The 25,481-nt window shown below is 39.2% G+C and overlaps 2 protein-coding genes across 5 annotated transcripts; one reads left to right on the plus strand and one right to left on the minus strand.

The window, feature by feature from the left end:
• On the plus strand, positions 9,145 to 13,822 carry LOC109833998 (ras-related protein RabZ-like). Of its 4 annotated transcripts, XM_020401886.1 has the most exons (6): positions 9,145 to 9,427; positions 9,558 to 9,726; positions 11,959 to 12,147; positions 12,783 to 12,865; positions 12,955 to 13,028; positions 13,653 to 13,822. In XM_020401886.1, the coding sequence occupies exons 2-5, from the start codon at positions 9,691 to 9,693 to the stop codon at positions 13,022 to 13,024; spliced, it is 378 nt and encodes a 125-aa protein (XP_020257475.1). In that variant the 5' UTR covers positions 9,145 to 9,427; positions 9,558 to 9,690; the 3' UTR covers positions 13,025 to 13,028; positions 13,653 to 13,822. The 4 variants fall into 4 exon arrangements, with proteins under 4 accessions (XP_020257475.1, XP_020257476.1, XP_020257474.1 ...); XM_020401887.1 differs by lacking the exon at positions 13,653 to 13,822 and having other exon boundaries at positions 9,564 to 9,726; positions 12,955 to 13,183; XM_020401885.1 differs by lacking the exon at positions 13,653 to 13,822 and having other exon boundaries at positions 9,146 to 9,427; positions 12,955 to 13,183.
• LOC109835045 (serine carboxypeptidase 1-like) lies at positions 16,771 to 17,675 on the minus strand. The gene is made up of 4 exons (XM_020403044.1): positions 17,625 to 17,675; positions 17,425 to 17,526; positions 17,194 to 17,274; positions 16,771 to 17,109 (listed from the first exon to the last, which is right to left on the minus strand). The coding sequence occupies exons 1-4, from the start codon at positions 17,673 to 17,675 to the stop codon at positions 16,771 to 16,773; spliced, it is 573 nt and encodes a 190-aa protein (XP_020258633.1).

The following is a 25,481-nucleotide window of genomic DNA, read 5'->3' on the forward strand; positions in this document are numbered from 1 at the left end:
TCTAAGATGTTAATGGACAAATTGTTATGACAAGTCTGCAAGAAGAATTCCTCCGTGACGGGATCCTTACAGTTCATTGCCTGATTGCGGAAGCGTTTGATGAAGGCATCCACCGATTCTCCATCTTTTTGTTTCTCATCAAAGAGTGTCCTGATCGACACTTCGGCGTCATCATCGAAGAAATGAGCGAGGAACATACTCTCCAGGTCCTCCCAGCTATTGATGCTTCCGGGCTTGAGACGGCGATACCAATCGAAAGCAGGCCCACGAAGGGTGCCAACGAATGACCGCACCATCAGAGGTTCATTTCCGGAGATTATTCCTAAATGGGACTTAAAATATATTAAGTGCTGGGTAGGGGAGCCCTTCTCGTTGAACGGCGTGAAGTTGACCAGGTTGAACTTCGCCGGATACGGGATCGATTCCCATTCTCTTGGGTAAGGACACGGAATCCCGGTCTTCTTCACCTCTCGAGTAGACATCAGGGCATCAATTTTGCTCTCGAGATCCTTCATCTTTTCGTCCTCATCTATATCCTGTTTTGGACAATTTTCGAGAGGAATAATGCGGCCACCCCCAGTGTTATTATCTTTGGCGGAACCACCCCCAACATTGTTATCTGTAGGGGGTGTATTTGAACTACACCCAGTATTTTTGGGAGGTGCGTCGGCCATGATGATTTCGTCCACTTCTGGATCGCTGTCAATTGCGGCGTTCTGGGTGCGACGGCTGGATTCACCTCTGACTTGATTGGACAGAACCCGAATTTGTTGATCATGCTCTTTCCTCATTCGCATCATGGCCATTTCCATTTCGAACTTGAAGTTCTCTTTTTGTTTGGCCAAGGCATCCTCAACCATTTTAGTGACCTCTTCTGTGCTAATCATCAACACTTCGTGGGATTGACCTAGGCTGGATACCATTTTGTCAGAAGCGACTGCAGAGTTAGCATCTGATACTTTATCATTCGAGGATAATCCTTGATTCATCCTCTGATAGTCCCTTTGTCTAACGGTTCCCGACCGTAACCGAGTTATACGTTGGGATATGTCCGAAAGATGACGAGGATTGAAGTTTCACGGTGACTTCCCCTTATCAACCATATTAACTGTGACTTCTGGAAGTTCATCATCTCGCATAGTTGGACTTTTTCTACAGAAACGCCTTGGGTTGGTCTTTGGCGTTCTGGGGGAGATCCTTTCAAATATCGAGACCCTCTGTGGAGCGGTCTTGGTTTTCTACAGAAACGCATTGGCTTGGTCCTGGGCGTTCTGGGGGAGATCCTTTCAAATACTGAGACCCTTTGTGGAGTGGTCTTGGGGCAGCTACACACTGATAATACTGCCCTGATAATTTTAGTACACGGACAATGAGAGTCCGTTTCTCGGGTACCTTTCTTTCGAGATTTGTTCGTACCCCCAGCCCGATAGTACAACTCATCGGCATGATTGCCGGAGCAACGTATCGTGTGCTGGCACGACTCCTCAGGTATAACGTCGTCGTCTGACGAACATGTTTCCTTCTGAGGATTCGTCGTCTTGTCGGTGCTCTCAAGAGTCGCACATTTTGAGTCACGCTTTCGTGAGTGTGAGATCTCAACAGGCTCTTGGGCAATGACTCGCAGTCCGAGGCGGTCAGTTATAGGAGCTTTCCCATTATAGTAAGGCTCTGATTTATTGGAAGGGCGAGTGCGACCCCCAACTCGATGAGTTGCTCGGGGTTCATTCATCATACCCAAGCGTTCTTTGACTGGAGCTTCGCCTCGATCCTTGTGCAAAAGACCCAGGTGTTCCGCTATCACTTTCCTACCTCTGGATATGTCCATATTGTCGCGGAGCTTCACCGGAGGTGTGAGATTAAAAGGAACGAGATCTGAACTTGACGAAAGCTGGGAACCAGCTTTGGATCTGGAATCGACCGAGAGACACGACTGATGTCTTTTATCGGGTAGGGGCGCTGACTTAGCCTTCGGCACCAAAACCTGCTTAGATCTTGGTGATTTCTTGATCACCTCTTCCCGCTGTAATTCTCATGCCTCTCGCACAAGGATCTGGGTGTGCGCAATAAGTGCACGGCGCTTCTGGACGCACTCCTCGAGGGTAGAATGGGTTTGTTTGACCTGAACCCATTTGTTAATTAGAGGTTGGGAGGAGGGTGCCGATGCTTGTTGTGGTGATAGCTTAGTCACTTGGCGCTTTCTGAACTCCAGATCTGCTTGGTAACGGAGTCCATCCACCTGATCCAAAACCTTGGCGAATTGGCGCGCGAGGCGTTGGCGTTTCCTTTGACGTGCTCTCTTTGATAGAGTTGGCGCACCTTCAGCAGTTGGCTCCTTGATCGCGAAGGAGTTCAAATCTGGAGATCTAGTCTCATCGGATGCCGGCGGATCGTTACAAGGTGCAACCATAGCATCGACTACGGGGAGATCGACTTCTCGGGTCTTCAGATCTGGAGACCGGCGGATCTTCTGGGAGGAGGAGATCTTCCTGCGCTTATGAGGAGGAGCAGATCTGGAGGAGGAGGAGGAGATGTACTCTTTAAATTTCTGCTGGTCGAATTCGTACTCGACCTCTTCGAACACCGGGATCTTGATCGTCGGCTGCGGCACGACAGCTTCGGCAGCGAGGCTGTTGGCTCCCACTGTGGTCGCCAGCTTGTTTGCAGAGAAAATTAATTGTTTCATTGCGGTGTTCATTACAAACTTCAGACGTTTACAACGAAAACAAAAATTAGTCTTTTTATAAGACCTTTACACAATGAAAACAAAAAAAAATACAATTCTCTTCAAACAGCGCAGAGATCGTTTATCAGTCTTCTGCTTGCGTGGGATCTTGGCCTGTGATGGGGATGTTGATATCCGTAGACCACCGTCGATTAGATCTAATTGCTAAAAAATTGGGTAGAGCTTCGTTGATTCGCGAAGGAATCAAGAAACCGTAGCACTTATCTCAGCAACAGCGAGATAATTGCTCTTCTTAAGATTACCGCAACGGGGTAATCTTAAGGGACGAACACGAGAATTGCAGATCTGACGAGCTCTTCTTCTTTATGCCGACGAACTCGATCAGATCTCTACTCCTCCTCCTCTCTGAAGTTCGTGCACTTTTGATCTTCAATCCGGCAGGGCTTCGCCAACGCTCGAGAATTCCAGATCCCAAAAAAAGAGGCTCCAGGGGTTGTATTTATAGGCTTCAAGGAGATCCGGGCGGTTAAAACCGCATAACGGGCACTTTTAGGGGCTGGAGACACCCCAGAGTGTCTCAGCGAGGCCGAGACACCGCTCAAGCCGAGACACCTTTGGGTGCTCGCCTTGTGCCTGAGACACCTTGGGTCGGTTGGGCCGAGACACCTCGGGGTGTCTCAACTCATGCTGAGACATTTTGTTATGTATACTTGTTCGTTTCCGCCGTAACTTTTTCGTCCGAACTCGGATTTGAGTGATTCAAAGTGCGTTGGAAAGCCGATGAGGAGATCTACAAGCTTCGATGATTGGACCATTATGGAGTCAACTGGGACACGAGGGGCGTAGCGCCTTTTGTAGGCGATGCAGGGCTTCCGATCAATTCGTATCCTCGTTATTCTGAAACTCCGGTACTTCACGTAGTTCGTCGATTCACTTCAAGCATTTGTCAACGTCAATCAAGATTCTATAAACTGGATAGTGATATTCATCGTCTTTTCTTAGCACTGAGCTTTTCGTAGAGACCTATAGGCAATTTTCGATGCCTACATATATCTCACTGTACATCATATCACTAGGATATTGGTAGTAAGTTTTAATTTGGCATCAAAATTAGATTATATTAGCAATTATCCTATTCACCCTCCTGCCCTCTAGGATACTTTCACTTGGGAGCTGAAAAGAAAATTCTTGGCATGACAATATTTAGAGATAGGAAAGAAAAGAAGTTGTGGTTGTTATAGAAAAACTACATTGAGAAAGTCCTCACTCATTTTAATATGCATAATTCAAAACCTATTACCACTTCTCTTGCAACTCACTTCAGATTATCATCATTATTATCACCTAGCTCGGATGCAGATCGTGACTACATGTCTCAGGAACCTTATGCAAGTGCAGTTGGTAGCATCATGTATGCAATGGTTTGCAAGCAGTCGGCATTGTTAGTAAGTATATGGCAAATCCCAGAAAAGAGCACGAGCAAGCTATAAAATGGATTCTTAGATACTTGAAGGGAACTTCACGTGTTAACTTGGTATTTGGTGGAGATAGTGGCAAGGATAGTGTTGCTACGGGATATGTTCATTTAGATTTTACGAGTGATTTGGATAAGTGCACATGTTATGTTTTTACTCTTTTTGGGGATTCTATGTGATAGAGGTTAATGTTACAACCTACTATTGCATTGTCTACTATAGACACGAAGTTCATGGCAGCTATAGAAGCAGTGAAGGAAACAATATAGTTGAGAGATTTTCTTGATGAATTGGGAGTTGAGGAGAAAATTACTCTTGTTCATAATGATAGCCAAAGTGCAATTCACTTGGCTAAGCATTCAGTCTTCAATTCAAAATTGAAGCATATTGAGGTTCAATATCACTTTATTAGAGATATTTTTGAGGAAGATAAAGTAGTCTTGAAGAAGATTGCGACCAAGAATAATCTGGCAGATATGTTGACGAAGCCATTACCGGTAGCAAGGTTTAAGCTTTGCTTGGACTTGCTTCATGTCAAAGAATGTTAAGGCACCGTGAGGCCCATTTTCAAAGGCGTTGGCAGTGCACTATTGAAAAAGTTGAGAACTCATTCGAGTTGTTGAGTCAAGGTGGATATTTATTGAAATTGTGCTTCAAAACTCTCTGATTGTTTAATTCAGTCAATAGATCATCAATGATCAAGTGAACACCATCGATAGTCACTTTACTCATTGATGGTTTAAATTGAACAATCTGAGAAAAATAGAAATAAGATTTTGAATCATCAATGAACTACATGAGATCATCGATGGTCATATTTGATCATCGATGGTTACGATGCTCATTATAGTTTTCGTGGTTTAATCTTAGCTGTTTATTTTTTTATCTCCAACTTCTATCAAGTTTTGGATAACTCTTTCCTGGTCTATTGTGGTCTCCTATATACTAAAATGGAGAGAGTTTAGATTAGGATTGGATCATGAGAATAGGAGAGTTTGATAAGGAAAGTTTGAGGGTTTATGTTATTGCCTTGTTCTTTGTAGGCTATAAAAACTACCTTAACAACAAGAAGAACTAAAAAAAACTCGCCTGCATACTCGACTCGCCAGCACGAGTCAAGTTCGCTCAAATGCTGAGTTCGCCAGCATGAACGAAGCTCGCATGCATACTTGACTCGCCAACACGAGTCAAGTTCGCTCAAATGCTCAGTTCGCCAGCATGAACAAAACTCGCCAGAGCTAAATCCACTCAACGCTAAGTTATCTAGCACGAACGAAGCTCGCCTGCACGTCCAGAAAATTAGCAGCCCGCCTGCTAGTTCGCCAGCACGAACGAAACTTGCCTGCGTGTTCAGATAATCAGCAGTCTGCCTACAAGTTCGCTAAGCTCACCGTAATACTAGGTGGCTATGATGTCACGTATAGGGATGAGCCTTCTCATTTCCCACGACTTAAAAAGGGGGGAGTACAGTACTCCGTACCCTTCAAATAGCCGCCCACAACACTCAGCGCCGGTGCTCGCTTGCATACTTGACTCGCCTGCTTGAGTCAAGCGCTGAGCTCGCCTGCATGACTAGGCGATCAGCAAGGCACCTGCAAATTTTCCGAGCTCGTTAGAACACTCGGCGACGGTGCTGTCACATACAGGGATGAGCCTTCCCATTTTTCGCGATGTGAAGGGGTGGAGTACAACGCTCCGAGCCCCTCAAGCAGCCGCTCACAGTACAAGTGAGAGGCATAACATCTCTCAACAGTGTATGGTTACATCTCATGATTCAATGGAGTGACCATGTTGTCTCTTCCCTATTTAAGAACCACTCCTGACTACGTGAAAAGGCCGCTTCCTCATATGTTCGCTGAGGCTCGCTCTTTGGCTGATTAGCTCACTTCTTAGTTGGTTGGCGACCGCTCTTTGCATTGTCCTTGCACTGTAGTAGCTTCTTCCAGCTTTCGGCCTTGACAGCCATTAAGCTCGGGAACTCGAACTCGGTCGGCACGAGCTTCTACTATGTACTAAAGCTCGCCTGTAACTCTCGAACTCGGTCGGCACGAGCTTCTACTATGTACTAAAGCTCGCCTGTAACTCCATTGGAAGCAAACTCAGTTTTGACACTAAGTGAGGCGTCCTATCGCTACCAAAGACCCCACGTTAAATAAGGAGGGCATTTCCTCCGCTTCTGTTGTAACTTTGATTCATTAGTTTGTAATAAAGCTATTCTTATCAATACAAATAAGATCCTTATTTCGGGAAATCAATTTTACACCTACATTCTTGCGCTTCTTTCTCTTTAGATAGTGAAACTTCTCCGAAGTCTTTGCCATGCATGTAGCCCAAATTAGGTGAACTATGAAAATCTTTGTGTTGGTGATTGTTTGTTCTTTATTCTCGTGCTTGTTTTTTGTAATTATTTTCACTTTATTGTGCACTTGTTTTAACAAATACTTGCTAATTTTTCTTGCATCTTTCATGGAGAATACTTTTTTGATTAGGACAAAGCAGTTCAATATATTCTTTAAGGAGAACTCAGTTGGTGTTTCTTTGATAGAATTAACTTTTGTCAATGTCAATTCAAATGATTCATGAACGTTTCTGAATTTTGAGTTTATTTTCTTCACTTCTCCATTTGAAATGAAAACAACTTGATTTTTTTTGAAGGATATGTCCGAATTTTCTAATAGTTTCTTTATACATAACTTTTTGTTTTTTTACCCTATAAATATTATTAACATCAGGATTAATATTTATACATTATAATCAGTTAATGTGAAACTATTATATTATAGTCTTTTATCAGTTTTATGTAAATTAGCCTCTATCAATTAATGTCATTAGTAAAATTATATGCAGTTCTTTTAATTTATACAATGACATTAACTTTTAATCTATCATATATATTTTTAGATTTTTATTTTTTAATTGAATGTTTTTAATCTACTATTATTGCTATTTTTTACCAGCGTTAACTTAGACTACTTTTTGATGCAGAAAATGGATAAATCAGAAGTTAAATTTATATATCTTAATGAAAATCTAGAATATAAAACAATTACTCTTTTCTTTGCCAACTTTAGAAATTTTAGTCTTTTTGTGATTTTGAAGTTTTGAGGGTGTGTTTCGCAATTTTGAAAACTTTGATAATATCTTTTGAAATTTTTAAATTTTAAGTTAGATGGCTGTAATCTCCATGTTTTTTGTATTGGTGGTAAGTTTTTAAAATTTAGGATATTTCTTGCAACTCTAAAATTTTGAGGGTGTTTTTTACAATTATTAAAAGTTTTACTTTTTTTGTGCAAAATTTAAATTTTTAGTGGTTTGCTAATACTTTCCAGATTTGATGTACTGCTTATAAGTTTTGAAAATTTAGGATTTTTTATGATTTTTAACTTTTGAGGGAGTTTTTACAATTTTTATAACTTTGATGTTATTGTTTGCAAATTTTAAATTTTCAAGTGCTTGATGGTAACCCCTTGAATTCATCTATGTTGTTTGTAAGTTTTGAAATTTTAGAATTTCAGCATGCTTTTTGTGATTTGACCTAGTGGGGTTGTTTCTGCAATTTTTAAAATATTAAGGGTGTTAATTACAAATTTTAAATTCTGCTATGGGCTATTGTTAATTTCTAGATTCCATGTATTTTATTAATCTTATTTTTTTAAAAAAATTATTTAGCTATAGATAATTCACGTGACATTAGTATAAGATGTAATTAGAATTAGGACCAATTAAGATTTAAATAAAGTATTCAAAATACTAAAGAGTAATATTGATCATGAAAAGCTTTTTCTGAACTCATACATTTATATATAAAAAAAACCTTATAATATATATACACACACTTATATGTGTGTGTACCCACACATATATACGCTCATGTTTCTCTTTTGGAACGCTTTCCTTGAAAGCTTTTGTAGAGTATCTTCCTTAATTTTTTTAATGTATGGTAATTCTATATCGTTAATTTGTTCAATAATCAGTTAAAGTAGTGGATAGAAAATGGATAAATTTGTCAACGGATATTTTAAATCATTTTTTAAATTTTAATTCGAAGAAAACCGAGTTCAAGTTTATCTAAAAAGAAATGAATCAACTTTAAGTGAACCCGGTATCCCACGTTGCAACTCTTTTTAGGGGCTGTTTGGTTCGCTATTATAAGGGGTGGAAAACTCAGAAAACCCCTCCACGTCAGTTTTTTTGTTTCCGTCCATTTCTTTGTGCCGCTTTGGTTCGCTCGAATGGAAGAGGGAAAACTCTGCTGAAATCGCCGCCAACTAAGATTTTTTTCCCTCTCTGATTTCCTTCCCCAACCAAGTGAAATTGATGAAAACTCTGTCACGTCAGATTTTTTTTCCTTCTCTGCTTTGTTTACAAAAGTTTTTCTTTTTTTTTCTATGCGAACCAAACACAAGAAAAATAAATACATTGGTTTCCCACCATTTTTTATGTGCGAACCAAAACAAAACAATCTATTTCTTGGAAAAGTTTGGAAAACTCAAAACTTGTGTTTCTTTACATGGAATTGCATTTCTCTATATCAAGGAAACGAACCAAACAGCCCCTTAGTGTATGGCAGTAATAGTATAGCAATATTTAATATGGTAGATCACAAGTGAAACTCTCATCAGGTGTATATCTTTTTAGTGTAGGACAGTATTGCAATATTTAATATGGTAGATCACAAGTGAAACTCATCAGGTGTATATCTTTTTAGATGTATGAGAGGCTAAGGCCACACAAGTGCAACTTCTGCGTTATATTAGGTAAGAAGCTTGATTTTCAGTAAAACATGAAAACTTCAACCACTACCACATAAATGATCTATTGCAACAGTTAAGGCGCAACGGTTTTAACTATTGCGTTAGAGATCTATCGTAACAGTTTTCAGTGTCTAATACAACATTTAATAGAAAACCGTTGCCATAGACCTAATAATTGTTCTGGGCTTAATAATTATTAGTGGCCTTTGACCTTTAGTAAAGCCCATGTTTGACCGCACCGCTTAAACCCCACCGCTTAAAGGAAATCTCTCTCTCTCAAATCCCTAAAATCGCCGCCGCCATGGCCAAAAAATTCCGTCGCTGAATTCGTCTCTCTCTCTCAAAAATTCCGCCATGGCCTAAAATCGGCGATCTCATCGATCACTGAATTCGTCGCTGTGTTCATCGTGGATCTCATCTCCTATCTCCTCTCTGATATCATCTTCGAGCCCAGTCCTCGCCGGAAATCGAGCCCAGTCCTCGCCGGAGATTTCTAGGGTTTCAGCTGGTACTCGGTCAGATTTCTCTTCCACTCCGAACTCTTAGATTCAACCTTCTCGTTTCCCTTTTTGCATCTTATTTATCTGTAAATTTTTGACGATTGAACATATTTTTATTTGAATTTTCATGTTGTGTATACTTTAGATTCAGCTCCGTGCTATTCAATTCTGTAAATGTGACTGTAGACATAGAGGGGGCGACCACCATTGCCAATACCGATCGATCTTTCGTATGTGTGACTCTTGATTGGTGGCCTGCAGAAAAGTGCAACTAAGGGATGTGCCCTTGGCATCAATCCTCTGTTTTGAACTTGGTAATGCTTTGAAGCTTTGATATGCAATTTATCTGATCTCGTTTTTTATTGTTTTTTTTTCTATTTTATATATTGTCAGTGTACTATGAATGCATATTAGAAGAGTATAATGATTTTACCAGGTTAAGAAAGATTTGGTGAGAGTCTGGAAGAACCATAAGATAAATGCAACTATTTCATATCTTAGTTTTAATTTGTTTGAATTTTAAAGTAATATGACCCTTTTAACTTAAAAGGATGTATATGTTTGGTGAAGTTTCTGTGATATCTGATACACCAATTAGAATTTTAAATGAACTTAGTAGTTTTCTGGGTACCCTTGGAAGAAATCCAAGACGAACACCACTAGATAAGAATTGGCACGACATTGGGAAAGAAGACAAAGATAGTTTATACAGTAAGTATGAAGAATTTGATGATGGAGCATGTCAACAATATTGTGAATAATGTATCTAAATAGCAAGTACATCATGATGAATAATATGTTATTTTGTCGTGTATAATTATTTATTGTTATATCATTTCAGTGGGTTTGTATCTGTGATTAGATTTGCTCTTAAGGTATTTAGATTATTTGATGATAAATGTTAGCACGTGTCTTTTCTGTACTTCCTGAATAAGACAGTAATTTGCACAATGATGTTGAGTGAGTTATTATTTCGGACATTCAAGTCTCTGACTAGCACCTATGACTTTGATTATTTCGGACACTTTTAGACTACTAAAAAATGAATTCAATAAGTTAGACCGGTGAGACATGCCATCTTAGGTCAATAATTTTGTCTTCGTGATATTAAACTGTTTAAAAGTCCCTTCCTTTCAAGGCGAGTATAATATAAATGGTGTGATTAGTCCAGATAGAGATACGATTAGGGAGTTTAGGATAACGTGAGTGTTTATTATCAGATAAAGTAGAAGGTAATTTGTCAATGAGATAATATAGCGCAGCAATCGTAACTCTTATGTTTGGTATGGACACTTTGTTAGTAACTAGCTATTGTGTTTTTGTAGCCATAATGTGAAAATAGCATCTTTTATGCTTCTTATTTATTCAAGAGCTTGAGATTGACTAGAGGATGGGAAAATCCAAACTCTAGCATTTTGAAGTCTCGTGATTTGAGAGAATTGCTAGCTCTCATATTTCTTTTTTGTAATATGGTGATCACTTGATGCTATTAAGTGGCTCAGCAGTTTTGTTAGGTGGTATCACTTCAAAACATGATAATTTATTGTCCGACGAACCCTAACACAACGTAGTTTTGAAGTGTGGTTGTAGTACTGCACCTTTAGTTAGTCCTGCACCTTGTTAAGCTTTTATGAAGGCATCATATTTCTGGGGAAGTATATGATGTTAGTTAGGTTTGTCTTTTACTGGAGTGTACTGTTTGGACTCTGAAACTATGGGAAAAGCGGAATGCATCTTGGTGCTGTGTATTAATGGTACATAGTTCATCTTCTCGGACAAAGGCTATGCAGGTTTTAGTAGGTAAAGCCCTTTTAGTGTCATGACGCTGTTGGTTCCAGCGAAAAATATGTAGAAATCAGAAAAGTTCCGAACATTATAGTGGCTTTTTTTCCTTTTCCGGTTGATATGGGTTTAAGAAGTGAGGTAAAATTTGACCAACATATAGTGAGAAAAGTATCACATTAGTGATATTTGGTTTGTAGCAGCTGAAAATTCAATTCATCATTTTGGGTCTTTTCTTTGACGTTTGTGGTAGGTAATAACCTTGTGTGTATTCTGTAGATCATGTTATTTGTTTGTCATTTGTCTGCATAACCAGTTGTCTCTTGGTTTGTTTTGGCATGGTCCTAATATCACATCCTTTCAAGCCATTTGAAATGATGTATTGAACTCATATTGATGTTAGTAGAGGATGGCGGTAACAACATTTTTTTTACCTTCGATTATGGACTTGGGTCGGTTATTATACTGGAAATTATTATATGTGGTTATATTGTTATAATGTGCTCTATTATACTGCAATGCTTGTTCACTGCCCAAGCGGCTAAATTCTACATACTGGAAGTCTTTTAGTTTCTGTTTCTGGTTTTAAACTCTAGCGTTGACGCTTGTGCACTGGTTAGCATTACTTACACGCTTCTGATAACCTCTTGCTCCGATTTCTCACTCTTTTTGTTCTGTTAATGCATTTGTGTTTGTTGGTTTGGCATATGCCTTCTCTTCTTCATGAAATTTGTTGATGCTTGAGATGTATGTATATAACAAAGAAGGTGGTGGCCACTCAACAAGAGGAGATGAAGAGACAACAAGAAGCTCAAGCTACAAGTATGATTCAAACATTTGCAGATATGTTGAGTGAAGTAACTGGACGTCCAGTTAGTCCAAGCTTTGTTCACAGGTTTAAAGCGCGTACTAAACTTCCTGAAGAGGCTGCTAGTGGTCTAGATCATGAAGAGGCAAGTACCTTTTACACTTCGACATTTCTTAGCCTTCTTAGCTCTTGAACTGGTTTCTGTAGTTTTTTCTTGACTCGTTTCAGTTACTTCTTCTTTTTCCTCGTTGCTTTCTTCTCGCTCTCCTTTGTGTTCTAGAGAGATTTCCGGTTTACCATATTGCATGATATAGTAAGTTCAGCATATTGTGGTTATTGTCTGTAATTTTGTACACATCAGCATATTGTGGTTAGATTTTACTCACGTCAAAATAACGATCTTAGTATTTGGAACTTAAAAGCATGAGAAAAAATGAGCATTCACTGATATTGCCATACTCGATCAGAGGCTTGTAGTTAAAGCTGAAAACCTGCGCTAAGCTCTTCAGGTTTGGATGTTGTATCACCAAATTCCAATCACTATAGTTCTGAACTAAGTTGAAGTTGGTGATTGTCACTTTAACCCTCCAATACTCTTTATAGTTAGTTTTCAAGTGCCAGTGTACTCGTATCGGGCACATATGTTGAGTGCACATCACGACAGGGTCTGATTCGGTATATACATGTAAATGTTTCTCTGCTTCTATCATTGGTTTATCTCTAGCTATTATATGTTCGTAACTATTATATGCATCTGACTTGAAGTTTCTATCATTATAGGCAGGCCAAGAATCCTTCAGATCCATTACAAGATCCTATTACAGAGGAGCTGCAGGCGCACTATTAGTCTATGATATCACCAGGTATTTATTTTTTTCAGAAATGTTCCCATGTCCTGCACTTCCTCTTCTCTATAGTAATTATTTATACTTACTTTTGTGTCCAATGTCAGGAGGGATACTTTTAATCATCTGGCAGGCCAACATATCACCTTCCAATTTCAGAAGTTTCATGTTTTGTAATCAAATGTTGATGTACATTGTTTGAATGTTAGTTCGGTACGATATTTTCTGAGTTGAAATGTTGGTAGTGTGGATTTAATACTTTGTAGTTTTTATACTATACTGATGTATGTTGGCACTTATCATTATGGTTGATTATGCTCAACATAATCACTTTTATATTGCGTATTAAAATTTGACTTGGCCATGTTCTTAAAAAGATTGTCCAGGTAATTGAATACTATAATTATTTTGACGTAGGAAACCAAGAACAGCTTCGATTGAGCAGTTGCAATAGCTCGATTAAAACCGTTCCGATAGCTCGATCAAAACCGCTGCGATAGCTCGATTAGCAAAGAGATGAGCTAGAAGTAAATCACAATATTTTGTCTAATTCCTGAGATTTATGGATGTGTAACTGCAGAAAGTGAAGATGCTAGGTGCCGAAGAGCTCTCAATTGGTGACCTTGAGATTTGACCTGTGAATGCATCATGGAACCCCCTGAACTCTCTGCTGACGATGCTTTCAGGTCTATTTCTGTAGTCTCGCTGTCGCTGTCCTAGTGAGTATTTGACATTGAGGAACAAGTTTTTGGAAACAAATAGAGAATATAGTCTTTGACCGAGAAGTTTCATGTTTTGTAATCAAATGTTGATGTACATTGTTTGAATGTTAGTTCGGTACGATATTTTCTGAGTTGAAATGTTGGTAGTGTGGATTTAATACTTTGTACTTTTTATACTATACTGATGTATGTTGGCACTTATCATTATGGTTGATTATGCTCAACATAATCACTTTTATATTGCGTATTAAAATTTGACTTGGCCATGTTCTTAAAAAGATTGTCTAGGTAATTGAATACTATAATTATTTTGACGTAGGAAACCAAGAACAGCTTCGATTGAGCAGTTGCAATAGCTCGATTAAAACCGTTCCGATAGCTCGATCAAAACCGCTGCGATAGCTCGATCCAAACTGTTGCGATAGCTCGATCCAAACTGTTGCGTTAGGTCTTTTAAAACTGTTGCAATAGCTCCAACTGTCGCCGTAGCTTTATCAAAACCATACTTATAGCCTACTAAAACCGTTGCGTTAGGTCTTTTAAAACTGTTGCAATAGCTCCAACTGTTGCCGTAGCTCTATGAAAACCGTCGCAATAGCTCAATCAAAACCGCTGCAATAGCTTAAAAACCGTCGCAATAGCTCAATCAAAACCATTGCAATGGCTTAAAAACCACTTACCTTTTAAAACCGTTGCGTTAGATGCAGGGGCAACGGTTCAAAAAACCGTCGCAATAGAGTTCAAAACCGTTACGGTAGAGGTAGGGCAACGGCAGCATATGAGGCGGTTTGAGAACCGTTGCACTTGCTCAAGGGCGACGGTTCCATGGCTAGCGCAACGGTTTTGAACCGTTGCGTTAGAGCAAATATGTGATAGTAAACGTTTCAAAATCATGTTAAAATTAAGGAAAGTTATACTCGCATCTTAGTTTCTCCGACATTTTAGTGTCTCCACTAGCTCTCTTCTTTCACAAAATTATACGTAGTGTGTGTGTGTGTTTTGATTGTGATTCTCTGCCCTTCAGAAAAATTACTGTCTTCTAATTAAACTTCCCTGCGTCTATCTTTTCTTCAGGCTCTTTTTTATTACCAGTCCCTGTTTATGTGCTCCTCAAATTCCATGAGTCAACTAAAAGGGGCAAAACTTTGATGTAAATTAATAGTACGTTCTTGTTAATTTTAGAATGGAGCTCATTGACACCTTTAAGTCTTTATTCATTTATTCTATTTGAATCATGCAGGCAGGTAGGCTATCTTTTAGTCTACTCTATTTTAACATTATTTTTTTTAATTTTTTGGGATTTAAAGTTGCAGGCATAAATCTACATATTCACATATGTGTAAGTAAAATCCTATCGTCAAGAGAGTAAGCTACTAAGCTTTCAAATCACTACCACATATTTGCTCTAACGCAACGGTTCAAAACCGTTGCGCTAGCCATGGAACCGTCGCCCTTGAGCAAGTGCGACGGTTCTCAAACCGCCTCATATGCTGCCGTTGCCCTACCTCTACCGTAACGGTTTTGAACTCTATTGCGACGGTTTTTTGAACCGTTGCCCCCGCATCTAACGCAACGGTTTTAAAAGGTAAGCGGTTTTTAAGCCATTGCAACGGTTTTGATTGAGCTATTGCGACGGTTTTTAAGCTATTGCAGTGGTTTTGATTGAGCTATTGCGACGGTTTTCAAGCTACTACAGCGGGTTTTTTAGATATTACAACAGTTTTAAAAGACCAAACGCAACAGTTTTAGTAGGCTAAAGCTATTGTTTTGATAGAGCTACGACAACAGTTGGAGCTATTGCAACAGTTTTAAAAGACCTAACGCAACGGTTTTAGTAGGCCATAAGTATGGTTTTGATAAAGCTACGGTGACAGTTGGAGCTATTGCAACAATTTTAAAAGACCTAACGCAACAGTTTGGATTGAGCTATCGCAACAGTTTGGATCGGGCTATCGCAACGGTTTTGATCGAGCTATCGCAACGGTTTTAATCGAGCTATTGCAACTGCTCAATCGAAGCTGTTCTTGGTTTCCTATGTCAAAATAATTATAGTATTCAATTACCTGGACAATCTTTTTAAGAACATGGCCAAGTCAAATTTTAATACACAATATAAAAGTGATTATGTTGAGCATAATCAACCATAATGATAAGTGCCAACATACATCAGTATAGTATAAAAACTACAAAGTATTAAATCCACACTACCAACATTTCAACTCAGAAAATATCGTACCGAACTAACATTCAAACAATGTACATCAACATTTGATTACAAAACATGAAACTTCTCGGTCAAAGACTATATTCTCTATTTGTTTCCAAAAACTTGTTCCTCAATGTCAAATACTCACTAGGAACCTGTCAGTATCAATCTCAATCTTGGCTTTCATCATTTCTGTACCTGTGTAAATTTCCATGAATCAGCATAATTTTTGCAATGATGATAATAAAATTGGGGAAAAAAGATGTTTGAAAAGGAAGTTAAGAGAACAATGTACATCATGCTTGTTTGTTGCCACAACCAAATCCAACCATTTTAACAAAAAAGGCTAAAGTTATCAAGAGCATCTAATCACAGCCATATTCGTCACCCTTATCCATAATCCCAACAGGGAATGAGCGAAGGGGGTCTTTTTTAAGTCACTTAAACATGATTTCGTTCCGATTGTTTCAATCGAAGAAATACTTTCCTCGTACCTGGGATAATTAGCTCAACTGAACTAACAAATTCGAGTTTCTTACTACTCCTTTGCTATTTTCTTATTTGTCATAGTATGTTCTTCAGGATCTGCCATCGCTAAATGATTACATCGGTCAAACAAATACTAATACTAGTTCTTAATCACAAAATAAACAGATAAATGAAATTTCGTTTCTATGACAATGAAGGCAAGCAAACACATCGTGGTTCATGAGTGCTAGTGTAACCATGGAGAAGCTGAATGTTATCTGCAGCTAGATAGAAAATTAAGCTGCAAACTGATAAATTTTTGGAAATAATCGAATTATTAGAGGTATTCTACAATATAGTACATGAATTTCATGCTTTCATCCCAAATATGCTAGCTTTTAAGTTCTATTTAAAAAGTTCAGATTTCTCAACTTTTCAAAAACTAGCTCATAAATTATCTGAATAAGCTAGGCTTAACCAAGCAAATAACTATTCTACCTAGAACAGCCACCACTAGCTAACATAGCTTAAAAGCTCCCAAACTTTGTCGTACTTATTGTGCATAGAGGTTTTCTGCGTCCCAGCTCTGTCCATGTTGGAACACGTCCAGCTCTGACCGTAGCTCTGAAAGGCCATGAGCGGCCAAACATTCTCCTCCTCACATGCATCGGTCTATCGGTCTCCCCAAGCCTTCTGAAACTAGAAGGCAGCCTGATATCATCAGCTGAAGAATATCTCGGTCTATCGGTCTCCCCAAGCCTTCTGAAACTAGAAGGCAGCCTGATATCATCAGCTGAAGAATATCTTATTTCAGGATGATGGTAGCATGGCTCAAGAACATCGTAGATATTTAAATCCTTAAGCTCCTGTATGATAGTAAATCAAAAAGAAATTTAGATCGAACATCAAGGTGAAACTTTTCGCTATCAGTAGTTAACCAGTTGAATTACCTGGTCAACTTTGTTTAGCTTCTCTTCGCAGGTTTCATTTACTGGGTTCCAATAACTTCCTTGACAAGCAGACTTAACTTCCTGCAATTAGCAGCATGTAAGGACTCATGCTATGATGATTTACTTCTAATTTCTTCGAATTTAAAATTCAACCCACATCGGTTTTACACAGGATTAAACTATTGATATGGTGGTCATATGCCTATGTTACCTAATAGGAATGTCACAAACCTGAAACAAATCATTTGATATAAGACCCATTCCATGTGCAAATGGCACAAAAGCATCCCCATCGAATTGCTCATCCGTGCATCCATTTCCTATCATATAGCCCTGCCTCAAATATAGGCAAAGTTAAAAAAGGAAATGGAAAAAAAACCCTCTATTCATTTGTCATAAAAGATTGACAATGAAATGTCCTGGTGGTTTACCTTGAACTTCAGTGCAAGCTTTACACTGGCGATTATTCCTGTAGACGACATGACAAATGCTTACAGAATCATGAATGTTCAGCTCTATTAGTACATGAACATCATGGCAAATGCTTGCCTCGTCAATTATGCAACATTCTCAAGAATAGGATATTGAGAGTCATGTTTTTAAAAAGATAAAAATTATGGCAAATGCTTGCCTCGTCAATTATGCAACATTCTCAAGAATCGGATATTGAGAGTCATATTTTTAAAAAGATAAAAATTTCACGCTTCAGCTCAATCAATCAATCAATCAATACTATACCAATGAAACAAAAACCTGATTGCATATTTTTGCCTTTGGAACGAGAACGTCCACTAACTTCCCAACATGATTCATCCATGGCTGTTTTAGGATTCTGAGGAGGATATAACAGATCGTTTTATAGTTTTAACTAAAAAAACCATGAGATGCAGTAAAAAAAATAGGAGAGTACTAGCCATCAATTGACAAGGGTTTCATTAAGCCTAGAAGTCCAGATAACATTTTCCTATTCTAAAACTGAATGATGGCAATGCGCAATTGAACACAAAGAAAATAGGGGGAAAAAGAACAAATACCTCTCCTTTTCCAAAAATAAGCCTAGAAGTCCAGATAACATTTTCCCCAGTCTCTTGTAAAGCAGGAAATAGGACATCCTTTTGTTTCTTCAACCAACACTGAAGTCAAGCAAGCAATCAGAAGATGTCATCTGATATGTGATGAGCAATGAAGCATATTCAGATAGCAATATTTATCATGCTTTGTACACCAAGTACATGTTATTCAAGGGCGGTGAGATCTCTAAGAACAAGACTGAGAAATCGAGGGGAGTTTGTAGAACCTGAGACATGGCGATGGATCGGGGTCGAGATCTGCGGGAAAAACTTCGAGCGGGCGGGAGAGGAATCTTGAGGGGAGGGAAATATTTGGGGGAGGAGGTGCGGGGGCGGTCGGATTTTAGGGATTTTAGGGATTTTAGGGATTTCATATTTGAGAGAGAGAGAGAGAGAGAGAGAGAGAGAGAGAGAGAGAGAGAGAGAGATTTGGTTACGGTCAGACCGGGCTTTACAAACTCAACTCCTAAACCCACTAACAAATATTAAGCCTATGAATAATTATTTGGCCTATGGCAACGTTTTTCATTAAATGTTGTATTAGTTATTGTAAATCGTTACGATAGATATCTAACGCAACAGTTAGAACCGTTACGCCTTAACCACTGCAATAGATCAATTATGTGGTAGTGAATATTGCAAGCGTTGAGAGAGTAGTTACAGTCACACCCCAGGTTCGCGAGCCCACTGGGGTGATGCAAGCCTTAGGACTCATCGAATGCAACACACTCAATCCACTACTGAAATTGACTGGTCAATATTACACTTGACTTTTAACCCATCATTTAAACGATTTAATCACTCAACCAATAGCTGATGTGAGACTAAATCTTAGGGTATCATAGCTATATCTATGAATATCATGGAAAAAAATTGCGTAACTGCAAAGTGTTAATAGATGAATGATTGCTTTATAATCATATATAAAATCTAACTATTTGTACTGATATTGACAATAATGATGCAATAATGATTTCAAAAAGCAGCAAATCCTTGGGTTAGTTTATAATTTTCATTTTCAAACTTGATTCATTGTTTCTAAAAGCTAATTGTATTAATTCTAATTATACTTAAGGAGCTATTTTCATTTTTTTATTAAACAAAAAATTATTATGTATTATAAGATGAGGGAGGCCTTTGGCCTCCCCCTCATTATCCCTCCATTCACACCCCATTATGATGGTGTAACACCCCATTAAGTGGGGGTGACTCTTGGGTACTCAACCTATTCACATTGACTATCTATAAATATACATAATAGGCCTTTGGCCTATGGAAGAGTTTCAAACACGTTATCAGCACGAAGTGTTCTTGAATCACTGAGCTATAAAAAAACACTTCCTTCCTCTTTTGCGCATTGAGATCTGGTTTGTTGCAGCGGGAGCATTCGACGGATCATCGCAAGGAGGCAGCGTTCTACGGATCTTTAGTATCGATCGTCCCTAGATCTTTGATCTAGAGGTAATTACTATAATCCGTAGAATAATATATGGCAGCTGAAAATTAAAAAAAAACAAAAAAAATCCAATCATTATGCTCAAATTTCTGATATTAGAGCCAATCTTTGCACGGGTTACATGTTTTTGTTTTTTCAGTCATTCCCAGTAACTTGAACAAGATATGGCAATGTTGAATTAAAGAGCATATGATAGTTTTTTCAGACAGAGAGATAACATACGGATCAATCTTATGATTCTAATAATTACATGGCCTAATTAAAATTGATCTTACTTTTATATAAGAGCATATGAAAGTTTGCCACTTTAAGGTTATGATCTAAAACATGGTTTCCCTGTAGTCTAACTAAAACTAATCAATTTTGAAATTGTTGGAGAGGCTAGTACATACATAGGTACCTAGTTACGTTTGGAATTTACTTCTCCACTAAAAGTATCACATGACCAAAGCAAAAGTTTTTCTAGTGGGAGACCAACATATCCATTTAAAACCAGATATTTTGGCAGAGATAGCTCTCTTCAAGTTATAGCACAGTAGATCAATGAGAGATGCATTAAGCTATAGGTGCTGATATATTTGTTGTTAAAAACCCAATATACAGAGCATGTAGGCTTTGCACTGTCGCCATCATAGTCCCATGCACACGTCTCAGAGCCTATCTACCTATCCACTTGCACACATAATTATTAAATATTTAGGTTATATCTAATTATATGCCTGAGATGTTGTGCAATTGTTATGCCTGTTGCATATATTATTATTAAATTGCGTGGATGTTTAAATAAATAATGTTGTGGTTTTTGGATCAGCCTGTTTGTCACCAAATTTAAATTCCTTGCATTTTCTTTTCCTTCTGAGAGAGAAATTGTAGTGAGGATATAATTGTAAAAAGTCAAAGACCGGTGTATTCCATTGAAGACGAAGGCATTTTTGCAAAATGCAGGGAGCCCATAGGGTTTTCCAAATTGTATTTTAATTTTATGTATTTTGTTATCTTTGGACTGTATAATCGGACTTTGGACACTTTTTATTTTTTGGTGACGGGCTGATCCACGCAACATGTTTATTGCATGAATTTTTAATTCCTTATTATTAATTCATGTCTTTCAAATGCATAGATAAAATGGCTAAAATAGCGAGCGTTGATTTCAAAGTCCTTGACGCTGCTGGCAAGAATTAGAAGTTCCACTTACGTGCCCAGGGCTTATTAGCCACAATTTCAACTCCTGCTCCACCGGCTCCGGCCACTGTTACGGGTAATGCTGTAAATAATGCTGAGGTTGCTACTACAGTGATCGTCTCTGATATAGATAAGGCGAAAGCCATTATCTACATCAGGAGACATATTGATCGGACCCTGAAGGCCGAATACCTGACTGTAGAGGACCCAAAGGAATTGTGGACTGCACTTGAGGACCGATACAAACATCAGAAAGATGTGATCCTCCCACGTGCACGTTATGAGTGGGAAAACCTCCGACTTCAGGACTTTAAGTCCGTAGCTGAGTACAACTCAGCACTTCATAATATCACCTCACGCCTGAAGTTGTGTGGTGAAGAAGTTTCGGAGGAACGCATGTTGGAGAAGACTTACAAGTACGTTTGCGTAGATCTGAGATCCGGTCCTCTCGAACACCTGCCTTTTTTGGCGTTGACGATCGCTGAGCACCAGATCTGGAAGAGTGAGTCCCCGAAGTCCCAAAGCTCCAATCTTTTCTAAGTTTCGAGTCTTGAATCCGACAGAGCTTCGCCTCCAAAATTTCCAACCCCCCAAAAAATGAACCAAGTGGCCTATTCCAAGATCTGTATCTAGCGAGCCAGAAGTCTCCTGTTGAAACAAATCTGGTGGAAAAGCAGCCGTCTACTCAGTTCACTGCTGATGACTTCGAAATGGATGATCTTCTCGACTAGATCCATGTTATCTTTATATGCATTTAAATTCTCATAGTACTTTCATCTTTAGTTCTTTACTTTCCATGTAATGCAATTTACTTTTCAATAAAGATAGTTATTTTCTTTAGATTAAAATATTGCATTCATGTTATAGATGAAGTGTGAGTGCCTTGTGGACAGTGCCTCGACGCACACAATCCTTCGCGAAAGAAGCTATTTCAATAGCTTATATGATTATGACGATCCTGTAATTACGATTTCAGGACTATCTAATATAATAGAAGGATTTGGTGAAGCAATGATATTGCTCCCAAATAAAACGAGACTAATAATAAAAGATGCATTATTCTCTCCGAAATCTAATAGAAACCTCATAAGTTTCAAGGATATTCGTTTAAACAGATATCACTTAGAAACCAATGAAATAAATGAGGATGAGTATTTGTATGTAACTCGTCAAAAAGATGGTTCAAAAACTATCTTAGAACAATTCAAGGGACTCCCGTCGGGTCTCTATCATACATATATTCAACCAGTAGAAGCTAACATGATTATGCACCAGAAGTGCCATTCTTTGCCGAAATTTAAACTTTGGCATAACAGACTGGGTCACCCAGGATCAGCAATGATGCACCGCATCATGAGCCAATCAAGTGGACACAACCTGAAGAACCTGAAGATTCTTCAGAAGAGTGATTACTCATGTCTATCTTGTTTTCAAGGTAAACTGATCACGAGACCTTCCCTTCTGAAAGTGGGATTAGAGTCTCCTAGCTTCTTGGAGAGAATACATGGCGATATTTGTGGGCCTATTCACCCCGCAAGTGGACCATTTAGGTACTTTATGGTACTTATAGATGCATCAACCAAGTGGTCTTACGTGTGCCTTTTGTCCACCCGCAACTTAGCTTTTTCAAAGCTATTGGCACAAATTATTAAGTTGCGGGCTCATTTCCCCGATAATCAAATCAAGAAATTACGTCTTGATAATGCGGGAGAATTCACTTCACAAGTCTTTCAAGACTATTGCCAAGCAACTGGCATCGAAGTTGAACATCCTGTAGCACATGTTCACACCCAGAACGGGTTAGCAGAATCTCTAATTAAGAGATTGCAATGGATTGCTCGCCCATTGTTGATGCAATCATAGTTGCCTGTTGAGGCTTGGGGTCATGCCATATTGCATGCAGCATCGCTTATCAGAATACGGCCCTCTGGTGGCCATATTTTGTCACCAACGTAGCTTGCTTATGGTGCACCTCCGAATATCTCACATTTGAGAGTGTTTGGTTGTGCAGTTTACGTCCCAATTGCTCCTCCACAAAGGACCAAAATGGGTCCACAGCGTCGTTTGGGTATCTATATGGGGTTTGATTCGCCCTCTATAATAAGATACCTTGAACCCCAGACGGGTGACGCATTTAAAGCACGTCTTGATGATTGTGAATTTGTTGAGGATTCATTTCCTAAACTTGGCACACAGTCCAGGAAGCCTGACGCTTCTAAGACCATTTCTTGGAACACCAAGACTTTGTCTCATTATGATCCGCGTACTAGTCAATGTGAAGATGAGATCCTGAAGATTCTTCATCTTCAGAATACAATACATTTACTTCTGGATAAATTCACTGATAACCAGAAGATTGTCAGATCACACGTCCCTGCTGTCAACATGCCAGCTAGGATTGACATTCCCAAAGATGGATGCAATCCGCCGGCAACAGAAACGGCTGTACCTCAATTGAAAAGAGGACGCCCACCAGGTTCGAAGGACAAAATCCCTCGTAAAAGAAAAAATCTTGGAGAAATAAAAATGAACCCAACACAGGATACTGAGCTCAGACCAGCTTCCTCTCCCCTCCTAGATTCCCCTGAAGAGGAACAAATAGGAGAAACATCATTAAATTTTGTACGTACTGAGGAGGTACTGGACAGAAAAAGCACAGTCGTCGACGACGATTTTGCGTTCGATATTGCCGTTCACGTCACTGAATACGACGATGACATCGAACCACAGTCTCTAGAGGAATGTAAACGCAGAGACGATTGGCCAAAGTGGAACGAGGCAATAGGAGTAGAGCTGGACTCACTCTTGAAACGCGAAGTCTTTGGACCAGTAGTCCAAACACCTGAAGGTGTAAAACCTGTGGGATATAAGTGGGTCTTCATCAGAAAAAGAAATGAACACAACGAGGTTGTGCGCTACAAAGCACGGCTTGTAGCACAAGGTTTTTCCCAAAGACCGGGAATAGACTATGAAAAAACATATTCTCCGGTTATGGATGGGAATACCTTCCGATTCCTAATAAGCCTCTCATCTCTGGAAGGCCTAGAAATGCAGCTCATGGACGTTGTGACTGCATATCTATATGGCAATATAGATAAAGATATCTATATGAAACTCCCTGAAGGATATAAAATTCCACCAGAGATAGCAGATAGACATCGGGACGTCTATTCTGTTAGGCTTCAAAGATCATTATATGGTCTTAAGCAATCGGGGAAAATGTGGTATAACAGACTAAGTGAGTTCCTTGCTACGCAAGGATTCACAAATGATAAAGTCTGCCCGTGTATCTTTATAAAAAGATCGGGAACAGGATTCATTATAGTCGCCGTCTATGTCGACGACTTAAATCTCATTGGATCTCCTGCAGAGATCGCTGGGATATCTGAAAGCCTTAAGAATACTTTTGAAATGAAAGACCTAGGCAAAACAAAGTATTGTCTTGGCTTACAGATCGAACACCTTAAGGGTGGTATCCTGTTACACCAATCCACATATACACGGAAATTACTTAAAAATTTCCGAATGGATAAATGTCATCCTCTTAGTACACCAATGGTTGTTCGATCATTGGATGTAAAGAACGACCCCTTCCGTCCGCTGGAAGAGGGGGAGGAAATGCTAGGTCCTGAAGTACCTTACCTCAGTGCCATTGGAGCACTATTATATCTGGCTAACTGTACGCGTCCCGATATAGCGTTTTCAGTTAACCTACTAGCCAGATACAGTGCAGCGCCCACAAAGCGCCACTGGAATGGAGTTAAGCATCTTCTGCGCTACCTCCAAGGGTCTATAGACCTGGGATTATATTTCCCGAAGGGTGGGTCTCCCACCTTAATTGGTTATTCAGATGCAGGTTACAGGTCTGATCCCCACACCGAGAAATCACAAACCGGATTTGTGTTTACATTCGGTGGTACGGCCATCTCCTGGAGGTCTGTCAAGCAAACCACTGTAGCAATCTCATCCAACCATTCCGAACTCCTCGCGATCCATGAAACCAGCAAAGAATGTGTTTGGCTTCGTTCTGTCATTCAGCACATCTTAGTGTCTACCGGCCTGAAGACTGGTGACCTTGAGCCAACTACTATATTTGAAGACAATGTAGCCAGCGTTGCTCAACTTCAGTCTGGCTTCATCAAGGGTGACAAGACGAAGCACATATCTCCCAAGTTTTTCTGGACACACGATCTTCAAGAGGAGGAGCAAGTTAAAGTACAGCAGATCCAATCATGTAATAATTTAGCTGACTTGTTCACTAAGGCTCTGCCTAGATGTACTTTTGTAAAACTTGTAAAAGGAATAGGGATGAGACATCTGAAAGACCTACAAGCCTGAAGCTTGTATGGTTCAGGGGGAGTAACCTATGGGTTGTACTCTTTTTCCTTAGGCTGATGGTTTTTTTCCCACTGGGTTTTCCACAGCTAAGGTTTTAACGAGGCAAACAAATTTACTCTGGATCCAGAAGTATCCACCCCATTAGCTTTACGAACTCTGAAGTGTTCATAAACTAAACCCAAGGTAATGGATGGATAAGGGGGAGTATTATGAGATGAGGGAGGCCTTTGGCCTCCCCCTTA

Source organism: Asparagus officinalis, chromosome 3 (genome assembly GCF_001876935.1).
Source record: "Asparagus officinalis chromosome 3, Aspof.V1, whole genome shotgun sequence".
Lineage (NCBI taxonomy): Eukaryota > Viridiplantae > Streptophyta > Magnoliopsida > Asparagales > Asparagaceae > Asparagus > Asparagus officinalis.